This window comes from Symphalangus syndactylus, chromosome 19, assembly GCF_028878055.3.
Source record: "Symphalangus syndactylus isolate Jambi chromosome 19, NHGRI_mSymSyn1-v2.1_pri, whole genome shotgun sequence".
Taxonomy (NCBI): domain Eukaryota; kingdom Metazoa; phylum Chordata; class Mammalia; order Primates; family Hylobatidae; genus Symphalangus; species Symphalangus syndactylus.
In genome coordinates, this window is record NC_072434.2 from 47,820,542 (window position 1) to 47,833,526 (window position 12,985).

General features: G+C 42.2%; 2 protein-coding genes across 18 annotated transcripts in view; one reads left to right on the forward strand and one right to left on the reverse strand.

Moving 5' to 3' along the window:
• The window catches only part of JAK1 (Janus kinase 1), a 246,230-nt gene extending 235,746 nt beyond the window's left edge, over positions 1 to 10,484 (forward strand). For all 13 annotated transcript variants that reach the window (XM_055234908.2, XM_055234907.2, XM_055234913.2 and 10 more), the window contains 8 exons: positions 2,423 to 2,573; positions 2,685 to 2,779; positions 4,228 to 4,420; positions 5,129 to 5,253; positions 5,616 to 5,788; positions 7,473 to 7,590; positions 8,180 to 8,290; positions 9,043 to 10,484. In XM_055234908.2, the coding sequence (XP_055090883.1) occupies positions 2,423 to 2,573; positions 2,685 to 2,779; positions 4,228 to 4,420; positions 5,129 to 5,253; positions 5,616 to 5,788; positions 7,473 to 7,590; positions 8,180 to 8,290; positions 9,043 to 9,138 (1,062 nt within the window). In that variant the 3' untranslated portion in view covers positions 9,139 to 10,484. The remainder of the gene's footprint in view (positions 1 to 2,422; positions 2,574 to 2,684; positions 2,780 to 4,227; positions 4,421 to 5,128; positions 5,254 to 5,615; positions 5,789 to 7,472; positions 7,591 to 8,179; positions 8,291 to 9,042) is intronic.
• The window catches only part of RAVER2 (ribonucleoprotein, PTB binding 2), a 104,148-nt gene continuing 101,647 nt past the window's right edge, over positions 10,485 to 12,985 (reverse strand). For 4 of the 5 annotated variants that reach the window (XM_063613312.1, XM_055234917.2, XM_055234916.2 and 1 more), the window contains exon 12: positions 10,485 to 12,853. In XM_063613312.1, the coding sequence (XP_063469382.1) occupies positions 12,707 to 12,853 (147 nt within the window). In that variant the 3' untranslated portion in view covers positions 10,485 to 12,706. The remainder of the gene's footprint in view (positions 12,854 to 12,985) is intronic. The other variant, XR_010114585.1, reaches the window with a different exon arrangement.

Sequence of the window (12,985 nt, forward strand, 5' to 3'; positions counted from 1 at the left end):
GCAGGTGTTTCCCAGTGCGTGAGGCAAATGAGGGCTTTTTGGCGCTCGTGGGCTTCCCAGGAGTTGTTGGAAGGCTGGCACTGTGGGAAGAGACGGGCATGGGTTTGAATCTCTTCACAGGCCTCCTGGGTGTATGACCTCACAAATGTAACTGAACTTCCGTGAGCCTCAGTTTCACCATCTGTAAAATGGGGATAATCAGTAACTAATAGGGTTGTTGTGAAGATTAAATAATGCATATAGAGTGACAGGCATACAGTACAAGCTCGATAGATGTTATAGTATTATTTATCTGTGATTTTAAGTGCAGGTTATTCAGTAAAATTACCACACAAATATAATATGTATGGAGTTCCTATTGTGTATCAGGCATCAAGCTTGGGAAAAGTTGGAGGTTCACAATAAAATAAGATACAGGCCTTGCCTTCCCTTGAGGCCCTTAGGGTATGGTAGGGAGTTAGGCTAAAATAACAATGGTAAGAATTCCAGAAAGAATACCTGAATGTGTCATCCTGAGAGCCCTGCAAATTAGGTAGGATGGTGTCATTACCCCCATTTGACAGATCAGATAACACTCACCTGGGTTCCTCAGCTAGAATGCAAAACAGGCGAGGTGTGGACCTCCTCCAAAGCTACCTGTGGAAAAAGGGGTAAGTAGTAAAAATCACAATGAAAGACCACTGTCCCTTCATCTCAGTGACTGTAATTGGAATGTGCTCCTGTTGTTTAGAGGGGGCAGGCATCAGTTTTGGCTGTGAGAGCCTGGTTCCAGTGCTGTGCCGGGAGCCTGGGTAGTTTGGTGTGCCTGGCCTTGAGTGTCTGGAGTGGGGAAAGGAATAACAGTGATCAGGTGGGAAAGGCCATTTGGGTTCAGATTTTTAAAGTCCGTGATTCCAGGCTGCAGAGCCTACATTTTACCGGGGGTGGCATGGGACAAGGAAGGATTTGGGTGGAGGAGGGAGGGGCTTGGAGCTTGGCCTTGAGATGTTCTTCTGGATGCAGTAGCTGGGATGGACAGAGGAGAGACCTGGAGGGAGAGAGGGGCCCCGAGGCTCTCAGCAATGGGAGCCCCATGTCCGGAAATGGCAGCGGAAGTCCAGAGTGCAGGGTGGGAGATATCGAAGAGGTAGAACCTTTACGACTTGCCAGTTAACGATGGTGCAGCACTTGGGAAAGGATCTTAAACCCGCAGGGAAACCATCAGATCTACAGAAGATCTGCCATTTGCAATTTTCAGCCTAGGCTTTTGGGAAATTCATTTTTATTTTTAACTTCCTTGGATCCTTGAAAATGAAACAACATACCCTTTGTCATCAGTCAGTATTTATCGAGCACGTGCTGCGTACCCTGGGCTGAACAGCATACAGGGTGGTGTAAGGAAGGACCTGTCTTTAATACGATAGGGGTCTCTCTCCACCTAAGTCCCCTTGGGTTAGATGGCTTTTCTGCAGGCTGCACTGACGCAGGGATGTGTGAGTGACACTCAAGGACAAGAGCAATTCTCAGCTCCTTAATTCCAGTCCTCCCTCCTCCCTGTCCTCTGGGGCCTGCCCACCTCACCCCACCCGAGGGCCCACAGGGACCAGCGAGGAACTTAGTACCCTTGAAGTCCAGCTACGAAGTAGAAACTGGAGTGCAGTGGTTTCACTTCATCTTCCAAAAGTAGCATAAGTTCTTGTTTCTAAAATTTAAAGTCATTAACAGTTGAGGAAAATTTTGAAAATGAAACTATTAAAAAAAGAAAATAGCAATCACTGCATTCTTGTCATCCCTGACCACTGTTAACACTTTGGCATTTTGTCTTCCAGCCTGTTTGTATCTCTCTTTTTTAAACAAAATTGGGGCCATGCTAGATAGAGTTATATAAAATTCTGAGTTTTTTCATTTAATACTGTGAGTGCTTTCCTGTGAGATTAAATCATAATTTTTACAAATTTAATGTAAGAGTTAATTGTTTTGTTTAATTTACTTGACTAATTTTATATTTGGCATTTAAGTTTTCAAATTTCCAGTGTTCTGTCTAATTCTGCAGGAAACATCCTTGTACATAAATACTTGTTCATATCTGATTTATTTCTGAGTCATTCAGTCATTGAAGTTAATGCATCAGAGGGTTTGAAGAATCTGAAGATTTTTGTACATGTTGCCCAATTGTATTCCAGAAAGGTTGCATGCCTTTACTTGAATGAAGCTTTTTGGGACTGGGCTATACTGCCCAGTCTCCTTGGATTTGGACTATTCAGTGTTAGGACTGTGATTTCCCCTTGCAAGAATAAGGCCACAGTAACAAACATTTGTGAAATCTACCTGTAAGTGGAGATGTTGAGAATCGAATGAGGCATTGGCGATTCCACCTGACCTGGGGCTGAGAAGTTTGTAGGTGGTTCCTTTGGTTTCTTCCATGTGCCCCTCTCGTTTACAGAAAGAGAGATTCTATGAAAGCCGGTGCAGGCCAGTGACGCCATCATGTAAGGAGCTGGCTGACCTCATGACCCGCTGCATGAACTACGACCCCAATCAGAGGCCCTTCTTCCGAGCCATCATGAGAGACATTAATAAGCTTGAAGAGCAGAGTAAGACCTGCCATGTGCTGCTTTCACCCAGCCTGGGGAGAAACAGGAGCCTGGGTGGCAATCCCTGGCAATCGCCTGCCTTTCACTCTATTTTCTTTTCTCTTCTGTTAGATCCAGATATTGTTTCAGAAAAAAAACCAGCAACTGAAGTGGACCCCACACATTTTGAAAAGCGCTTCCTAAAGAGGATCCGTGACTTGGGAGAGGTAAGTTACACCCGTGCTGCTTGCTGCTGATGGCAGAGCCCTCCGCCATCCACAGCGCCACTCTCTGCACATACAGCTGCTCTCCATTCTTTTTCATTCTGGGGCCAGGTCCATGAGCAAAAGCACCTTACTGCATTTGGGGGCCACTTTCATCACAAGGGATTGTGTCTTTCTCCATGTGACACGCGGCACAGACGGAATGCATGTCCCTGCCTGCACAAACGACTGCGTATGCACACGGGACTCTGGGCAGCTCCCTTGAGAGACTTGGAGTTTTCTCTACAGGACAGAAGAGAATGGAAAGAGGGAGAGATGAGGGAGTAGGTATAGATATGGTGGAATAGGAAAATCCTTGCCTCTCACTTTCCTGGGCGTATATATCCTGTAAGCTTCTCTCTTTTTCTTTTGCCCCCGAGAGACGGTCTCGCTCTGTGTCCCAGGCTGGAGTGAGTGGTGTGATCATAGCTCACTGCAGCCTCAACTTCCCAGGCTCAAGCAATCTTCCTGCCTCAGCCTCCTGAGTAGCTGGAACTACAGGCACATGCCCCCATGCTGGCTAATATTTTTTATTTTTTATTGTAGAAATGGGGTCTTGCTATGTTGACTAGGCTGCTCTCAGACTCCTGGCCTCAAGCAAGGAGGCCTCCCAACATGCTGGGATTACAGGCATGAGCCACCATACCCAGCCCTGTAAGGCTCTTTAAAGCAGGGATAGGTTTATTGCACAGAATCCCAAAATAGAATATCAGCTTTTCTTTGGACCTTAAATGGGAGTTTCCAAATAGTTAATTGTGACTAGAGAAGCTACTGAGATTCGTATCTTTATACAGATTTTCTGTAGTCTGGTTAATGAAACAGACTTGATACATCTCCAGGATCTGCTGTGTGCCAGTCTCTGTGCCAGGCATTGTCCGAAGCATGGCATCCTTAGTTCCCCCCACCGTCCCCCTGGCCGGTTTCTGTATACAGCGAGTGCATCAGGAGCCAGCTCCGATTTGGGGACTTGGCCACCAGTGTTGCTGTCAGGTGGCTTGGCTGGAACCTGATCTCACGTCTTCTAAAGACTCCTCATGCATTTGCTCTTTTCAGCCACGCTGTGGGGCCTGTCCTGTAATGTGAGCCCAGGGCTTTCAGAGAACGGCAGTTGTCCTGCAGGCCCAGAAATAACCTTCATTTCCTGTGGTCATAGAAATTGGGATTGATGAGTTGGTTCATCGTCACCTGCTACTTTGTCTTAGCTCAGTAACTGAGGGGACAGTTTGTGAGGCCAAGATTGCAAGGGGGCTGTGATGAGCAGGTGCAGTCCGGGTGAGAGGCTTCTGCCTACAAGGCCAGACAGCGAGAACCCCTGGCCCTCGGGGGAACGGCTGTGAGGAGCGAGACTTCTGTGTGTTCCGTGGCCTATGCTGGGGCTTCCCTGACAACAGCACATGCATCTTTCCCTCCAGGGCCACTTTGGGAAGGTTGAGCTCTGCAGGTATGACCCCGAAGGGGACAATACAGGGGAGCAGGTGGCTGTTAAATCTCTGAAGCCTGAGAGTGGAGGTAACCACATAGCTGATCTGAAAAAGGAAATCGAGATCTTAAGGAACCTCTATCACGAGAACATTGTGAAGTACAAAGGAATCTGCACAGAAGACGGTATGTTGTGCAAGGCTGGGGTCCGGTTTAAAGATTTGGTGACTGTCTAGGGTCATAAAGGCCAGTGCAAAACAGGCAGCCCATGGCCTTATCTGGGCATCTGACATGCTAGCTGGTGGTTCCCACACACTCTCAAGGCTTCCAAGTCATATGTACTGTCAAATCCCTCAGCAGCTGCAGGGCTTCTGAGGAGGCCACCCAGGCCCCCTCCATCCAGGGGCTGGTTCCAGCACTGTCTCTGCATGTCACTTGCACTTATGCCTTATGAAACTGATTCCTACTGTACCTCCACCCACTTCCCTGTTCTGATCCAATACTAGCCAGGGTATTTCATTTTCTAGTTGTCTAAATCAAAGTGGCAAGTATTATTTACTAATAATTGTATCTTCTTTGCAAGCCAGCATCTACTCATGGTAGTGAAATTGACAGTGAGCTGATGGTAATTTTTGAAAATGATCATTTGCCTGTGGTTTACAGAGCACTCTGACTGTTCTCTCAGTGAGCGCTTATGCCTGTGAGGTAGGTACACCACTGTTACCATCTCCATTCACTGAGGATCTTGAGGCATAAGAGGTCAAGTAACATGCCTATAATGAAGGGGCGAAGCTGGCATCACCTCAGGGCCTCTGTCTCATATCCTGCGCCCTTGCCTCTCCCGTGGTTCCCTCATTTGGCAGCCTCAGCCTGATGGGTGTTTTTTCAAAACAGGAGGAAACGGTATTAAGCTCATCATGGAATTTCTGCCTTCGGGAAGCCTTAAGGAATATCTTCCAAAGAACAAGAACAAAATTAACCTCAAACAGCAGCTAAAATATGCCGTTCAGATTTGTAAGGTAAAAAATAAAGACAACATGTTACAGATTAAGACATCAGGCACTCTGTTCTGGGTAACTGGTTTGTAATTTGACTCTAAGTGGGTACGTTTATGATAATTATACTAAGTTTGTTTTTCTCTGCATTATTTAGATGAAAAGTTAGCTTCTACTAAGAAAGTAAATGGATTTAAATATGGTTATTTTAATGTGTATTTCTTTGAATCAGTTTGTTCTTAATATTCTTACATAAAAGTCAGAACCAAAAAAATTGTCAGTGATATGTGAATGAAATGACATTTCTGTTTTTTCTGATGAAGTGATAGATAATACAATCTAAAGTGACTTTAGCAATGTGCTTGACTTTTACTTCTCTCTCTCAGGGGATGGACTATTTGGGTTCTCGGCAATACGTTCACCGGGACTTGGCAGCAAGAAATGTCCTTGTTGAGAGTGAACACCAAGTGAAGATTGGAGACTTCGGTTTAACCAAAGCAATTGAAACCGATAAGGAGTATTACACCGTCAAGGATGACCGGGACAGCCCTGTGTTTTGGTAACTGAAGCAAACCACTAGGTTTTATCAATGCTTCATAGAGTTTACACTGTTTTAATAGGCCCTTTCTGGCTATATTAATGTGTCTCATTCTTCTGGCCTGACTCAAGGTTAGAGAAGGTTTAGAACATTTGGAATTGATTGATATTTATCTTCAAGAAACACAACTTTCAGGCTGTTTCATTGAAAGCAGCCTATATAAATGACTGAGCTTCATATGACACCGTCTTCCAAGGAATGAAAGAAATCTAACCACCAGCTCAACATTCCTAGCTTCCCAGGAGAGGGCATTCATCTGATGCAGTTCTTAAAACTGTGAGCAGGTGGAGACGATCTAGTTCCTTTCTTAAACACATCCGTGCAGAGGGAGGCTGTAGGACAGAGTGGGCATTGCAGATTCAGGGAACTCCTGGACAGAGCAGAGCAAAACCTATGGGAGACCTGGCTGTCTCATGAATCACCAGAGGCCCCCAGGTTAGAAGGCCTACACACTGGCTACAACCATGTCTCAGCCGGGAATACTGTCCAGGGGAGAGGCTGCTTACATCTCTACCACACCCTGCCACATAACCACATGACCAATCAGCACTCCCCTAGGTGCATCCTACATAGACACAAACATAGACCTCTCCCACTTATGGAGCCTAAACTTACTCATTCATTTAAGAAAATGCATCAAGGTCCTGCTTTGTGCCAGTACTGGAGATATGGTGAACAAGTAGGCTGAGTTTAGAGTTTAACAGGCTAGGCAGCCAATGGCATGGAACAGGAAACATACAGAAGGGTTTGGGCTTGGTTTTCTGGAAGTCATGAGTATTCAGATGAAACCTGAAAGATTCATGCGGGTTTAGACAGACGGTTGCAAGACAGCATGCGTGACTAGGAAGAATGACACAAGAGCAGTCGATTTCCCAGGAACTGAAACTCAGCGAGGTCGGATCGTGGAATAGGTTTGCAGGAGGAAGCTTGAGTCATGGAGCTGGGACTTCATCTCAAGAACAATGGGATGCTGCTGGAGGGTTTAAGGACGGAGACTTTGTTTTAAAAAGACCACCATTGAATGAAGGGAACAAGATTGGAGCCAGGGAGTCTGAAGCCAGGGAGTCTGATTTGGCTGCTTCAACAGCTCAGGCCAGAGCTAGTGACAGCATGAACGAGGACAGTGACTGGGATAGTGACAGTAGGATTTGAGAGAAGTGAGTAGGTTCAAGGAGTATATAAGGAGATTGGGTGCGGTGGAATGCCTTCGTTTTTGGCTTGGGCAAGTGGGTGTCATTCAGCAAAATAGGTAATGCTGGAAGAGGACTGGCAGCGACACCACATTGTGCAGTGAGGCCACTGCTGTCTCATTTAGAGCCTGCAGGCAAATCAGACCTGGGGTTCATCATTACATGGCCACCTCCTCCCGTACCGAGAGCACGTTCTCAGTGAAATGAAGAGCACAGACTTGCCATGTTATTTTAGGGCAGATATGTGCTACCGAGAGCCTGTAAAGGATACCGTACTATAGGTCCGATGTGCACCACAGCAGCATATACGTGATACGTGTAAAACATATAATACACACTCAGATGCTCTATTAAATTATAAGAAAAACTGAAGAGGTGATTTTTCAGTTATCCTGTAATGTCAGTTGGAGTGTGTCTCCCAGGAAATGAAGTTTTGTGTTCTGCTTCCTTTCAAGGTATGCTCCAGAATGTTTAATGCAATCTAAATTTTATATTGCCTCTGACGTCTGGTCTTTTGGAGTCACTCTGCATGAGCTGCTGACTTACTGTGATTCAGATTCTAGTCCCATGGCTGTAAGTCCTACTTTTCTCTTCATTTGAATCCAGTACCCATTTAAAATGTGTCCATCCCTCTGCTTGGTTAACTTTTGTTTTTAAATGGAATCCAATCAATGTATTATAATGGAAAGTGTCACTTTCCCACTTAACTTGGTTTGCTACTTGACAGTTATTTGTGAATCTCTCAAGTCTTGCTTTCACGAGCCTGGAGTTCTATAGGATGACCTTGACTCTCAAGGATCTTATCTGTGTAGAGATGAAGGGCAGTTTTATGGGAAAATGAGCAAGTTAAGTGGGGTAGCACTGGGTAGGGACCAGCCTTGTCTGTGCCTCCTTCATTCCTAAATCAGATCATTTTCTTGGGAACAGACTCCTTGACCAGCACAAGCACGTGGAGTGGTTGGTAGAGTCTAAGACATTGGTTAGAGACAGATCATTGAAAGCTAATAAGGATCTTGGATTTTTATTTAAAGTTACTAAGGAGAAAAGCCTTTTTATTGCTACTTAAATTCCCAGTTGATTATAGAAATTTCACTTTAATCTGTTTGGCATTTATGTAAATACTTGCAAAGTTAAACGTTTTGTTTGGTTTTATTTTATATAGTTGTTCCTGAAAATGATAGGCCCAACCCATGGCCAGATGACAGTCACAAGACTTGTGAATACATTAAAAGAAGGAAAACGCCTGCCGTGCCCACCTAACTGTCCAGATGAGGTATCTATGGGCCACGTCACAGTAATAACACTCCATTTCTATTATGTTTTCGCAGCTTGAGTTATCCAGCAATGGGTGGAGGGGAGAGCCAGGAAATGATGCAGTGAAGTCCTTGTAAAATAATTTTCTGAAGCTGAATTTCACATAAGATAACTGAGAAATCGCCTTTGGAGCTAGATGATAGCCACCAGTTAGGTTCAGAGCAAGGATTCCCTCCAAAAGCCAGCCCCTCTTTATCCACTTGCTTGCCCCAGAGGGACAGGTTTTGGTGTAGCCTTAGTGTGACAAATACATACAATAGCATTTTTTGTGTGTAAGTAAGTTTATCCCACTTATTAGTAGCATTTATAATATGTATTCAGTTTTCTAAGTGAATTGAGCCTTTAACACTAAACTCTTGAGACTGTGTAAGACACACTGAACAGTATGAGTCAGAGAGTGAGGCAGCCAGTCTGGAAAGTTCAAGTCTGAACTGAGATTCTGCTTCACCCTCTAACTGGTTTACAGGAATGACCTGGATTTTATTGCAGCCAGTCAACCCTTGAGCTTCTCAAATGTTAAAATACTATTTATGAACTAGAGTTGTATCCCATTTTCTGTGTTTTAAACTATTCAAATACTCTTGTTTTTCTGGTCTTTAAGGAAAAGTCATTTACATTTCCAAAATTATTTTCTTACTCTTGGTGTTTCTGTTATTTTTTAAAGTTCCCAAATCTAACATTTTTACTGTTGTTATTTCTTTCTTTTTACAGGTTTATCAACTTATGAGGAAATGCTGGGAATTCCAACCATCCAATCGGACAACCTTTCAGAACCTTATTGAAGGATTTGAAGCACTTTTAAAATAAGAAGCATGAATAACATTTAAATTCCACAGATTATCAAGTCCTCCTCCTGCAACAAATGCCCAAGCCATTTTTTAAAAATTTCTAATGAAAGAAGTTTGTGTTCTGTCCAAAAAGTCACTGAACTCATACTTGAGTACATATACATGTATAAGGCACACTGTAGTGCTTAATATGTGTAAGGACTTCCTCTTTAAATTTGGTACCAGTAACTTAGTGACACATAATGACAACCAAAATATTTGAAAGCACTTAAGCACTCCTCCTTGTGGAAAGAATATACCACCATTTCATCTGGCTAGTTCACCATCACAACTGCATACCAAAAGGGGATTTTTGAAAACAAGAGGAGTTGACCAAAATAATGTCTGAAGATGACTGCTTTTCCCTGCTGCCAGCTGATCTGAAATGTTTTGCTGGCACATTAATCATAGATAAAGATTGATGGACTTAGCCCTCAAATTTCAATATCTATATAGTACTAGACCATGCATTCTTGAAATATTAGATACCAGGTAGTATATATTGTTTCTGTACAAAAATGACTGTATTCTCTCACCAGTAGGACTTAAACTTTGTTTCTCCAGTGGCTTAGCTCCTGCTCCTTTGGGTGACCACTAGCACCCATTTTTGAGAAAACTGGTTCTACACGGGGGGATAGCTGTGGAATAGATAATTATTTGCTGCATGTTAATTCTTGAGAACTAAGCCTGTGCCAGTGCTTTCCTAAGCAGTATACCTTTAATCAGAACTCATTCCCAGAGCCTGGATGCTATTACACATGCTTTTAAGAAACGTCAATGTATATCCTTTTATAATTCTACCACTTTGGGGCAAGCTATTCCAGCATTGGTTTTGAATGCTGTATGCAACCAGTCTGAATACCACATATGCTGCACTGTTCTTAAGAGTGTTTCCATACTTACCACCGATCTGCAAGGGTTGATCCCTGTTTTTACCATCACCCTATGGTGCAACACTTGAAAGACACGGCTAGAGGCACTATGGACTTCAGGATCCACTAGACAGTTTTCAGTTTGTTTGGAGGTAGCTGGGTAATCAAAAATGTTTAGTCACTGATTCAATGTGAACAATTAATTAATTAAGGTCTTCACGACCAAGAGTCTGAAAATCTTTTTGTTATGCTGTTTAGTATTCATTTGATATTGTTACTTTTCACCTGTTGAGCCCAAATTCAGGATTGGTTCAGTGGCAGCAATGAAGTTGCCATTTAAATTTGTTCATAGCCTACACCATCACTAAGGTCTCTGTGTCAAACCTGTGGCCACTCTATATGCACTTTGTTTGTTTACTCTTTATACAAATAAATATACTAAAGAAAGAAGAAAGACTTTACATGCATGTGCCTTTTAATATTAAGATTTCATTTTCAAAGCATTTCAAACAATTTGCTTACATAGAAAAATAATAACAAACAAACAGTATAGTTGTTTTCGGGGGAGGAAGGGGAGGGCTACGGTCCTTACTACTAACAAACAACACTTGATTTGCACTTCTTCACTGTTGTGCCCAGTGATGATAACGGGGCACAGGCCAGTATGGATGGCATGTCCACTGTGCTGCAGTCCAGACACCTTTGTTTTAGTTCCTTCAACCTCCTCCTGCTTTGACTTTTTGCAGCTCTGATGCAAAATTCACCATCATCTATCTTTCCTTTCTTCTGTTTGCACTATAGTGGAGGTGTGACTAAGCACTGAAGAGGCTGAATGCAACAGGAAAATGGGAAAGAGAAGAAGTGCAGGGCGTGAAAAACCCATTAGTCATCTGCATCACTGAATGATGATGCCTAATTTTTATCAGTTATTTATAGGTAGTATACTTAGAAATTACCTTAAACTTTCTAGTTGTCATTTTCCAACAGAAGCTAGTATATGCAATAAATTAGACCAAGTGAAATTCTTTCTTTACAAAGCATACAACATATGTACCAATTCTAGACATCATAATTAAAACAGGATATCCACATCATAGTTAAAAATAACAAGTCCCCAAAGTGACGAGATATTTAATGATCTGATTTCAAAAAGCCCCGGATCGAGATCCCAAATTCCCTATCAATTAATTACAGTCTTTTATAACAATAAACAAACTTAGAAATTTCTGGCTGGCAAAAGGTTTCTCATGCATTTAATACCAAGGTCTTCAAGAAATGGTGATGTCAAAAGTCATATTCTATAAAGATGATAAAACTTCTTTCACAAGTAAATTAGGTTAAACAACTGATTTTTCACCCTAACAAACACACTATCAAAGAGTGAGAGAGAAAGCAGAGAGTGAGGTATAGCTTATTATTAGCTCAAAATGGTTATAAATACTGTGACTCCTTAAGACTCCATCAGAAAGTGCAGTATTGACGACTGCTTTACTATATTGTGGAAATAGGGCATTTAGTGATCAAAATAGGCCCCATTCTAGTCATTAGATCATTACTAGTCTATGCTATGAAATGAGCACAGAAACCCATGTTCCTTTCCACTTACAAGTCTGTCTCAAAGGCTAAAGGTCTGTCTTTAGGTTAATTGAAAGGAATAGTTGCTATTAGATCAGGGATCAGCAAACTCTCTATAAACGGCCAGATAGATAGATAGATAGTCGAAATTTTAGGCCATATGGTCTTTGCAGGCCATACAGTCTCTGTTGAAGCTAATCGGTTCTGCCCTTGTAGCATAAGAGTGCCACAGACAACACGTAAATGAATGAGCATGGCAACGTCCCAATAAAATTTTATTTATAGACACTGAAATCTGAATTTCATATAAATTTCATAAGTTTTCTTTTTTCCTCCAACCATTTAAAAATGTAAACATTAGTCTTAGCTTGCAGGCATCACAAAAGTGGGTGGTAGACCAAATGTGGACCCAGGGTGTAGTTTGCCAAACCCTTTATTAGATCACCAAAGCTACTTTTCTTAAAATACCTTCTATTTTTCACAGAAGGTATAAATGGTAAACATCTTAAAGCATCGGTAGTAGTGGATACCTTGGACATCACTCTCTCTTACCGGGTTTAATTTTGCATGGCTGGTGTGGGCGTAATTGAGTGTGCATGTAGAGCATCTTTATAATATTACCATCAGCACATTTGGTACTTGCACCCTTGTAGTTCTAGGAAAAGTCCTAAAAATCTATAAATGCAATTACTTCTAGGGAAAGTAAATTGAAATGCACATTGGCTTATAAGAAACTCATTCTTCTAAGGCTCAGGAAACAACACTGTTTCCCATTTATTGCTTCAAACTTTTATATATGGTGTCAAAATTATTCCCAGTCCTAAAACAAGGAATATTGGAACATTGTTAGTTTCTCCAATGGACTGTAAGTTAGCACACTGATTAAGATGCATCTGACTCTAGTGGAAAATGTCCTCAACTGATGTCTCTTCTTATTGCTATTTTTTATTTGGCATTTCTGCCTGCTGCACAACACAGTTCCTTCTGGGAAATTATAAACCCGTATTTAAAGGATATGGCTAGTTTGAATGAAGTTAAGGCAGCGATGAACAGCAGAGATACTGCAGAGAACCTTAGGGGGTCATTAGGAGAGAGCTTAACTCAGTACACTCGCTTCTTTTTTAAGTAAGTTTCCATGTAATATGCTCCTGTGCCCTGAGAATGCTGGTCAACACATTCCACTGAACCACCTTCTGGGGCAGAGATGAGATATGATGAGCCTCGCTTTTCATTTCTTAAAGATGACACCTATGAGAAAATAAAATTGCAGCTAGTTTTAAAATCTAAAGTTGGCTTATTCATTAAAGATATTTATAAGAAAGGCATTCTACTTTGAGTTGGTAAATACAGAACAGGATAAATACCCAAACTATCAAAAAA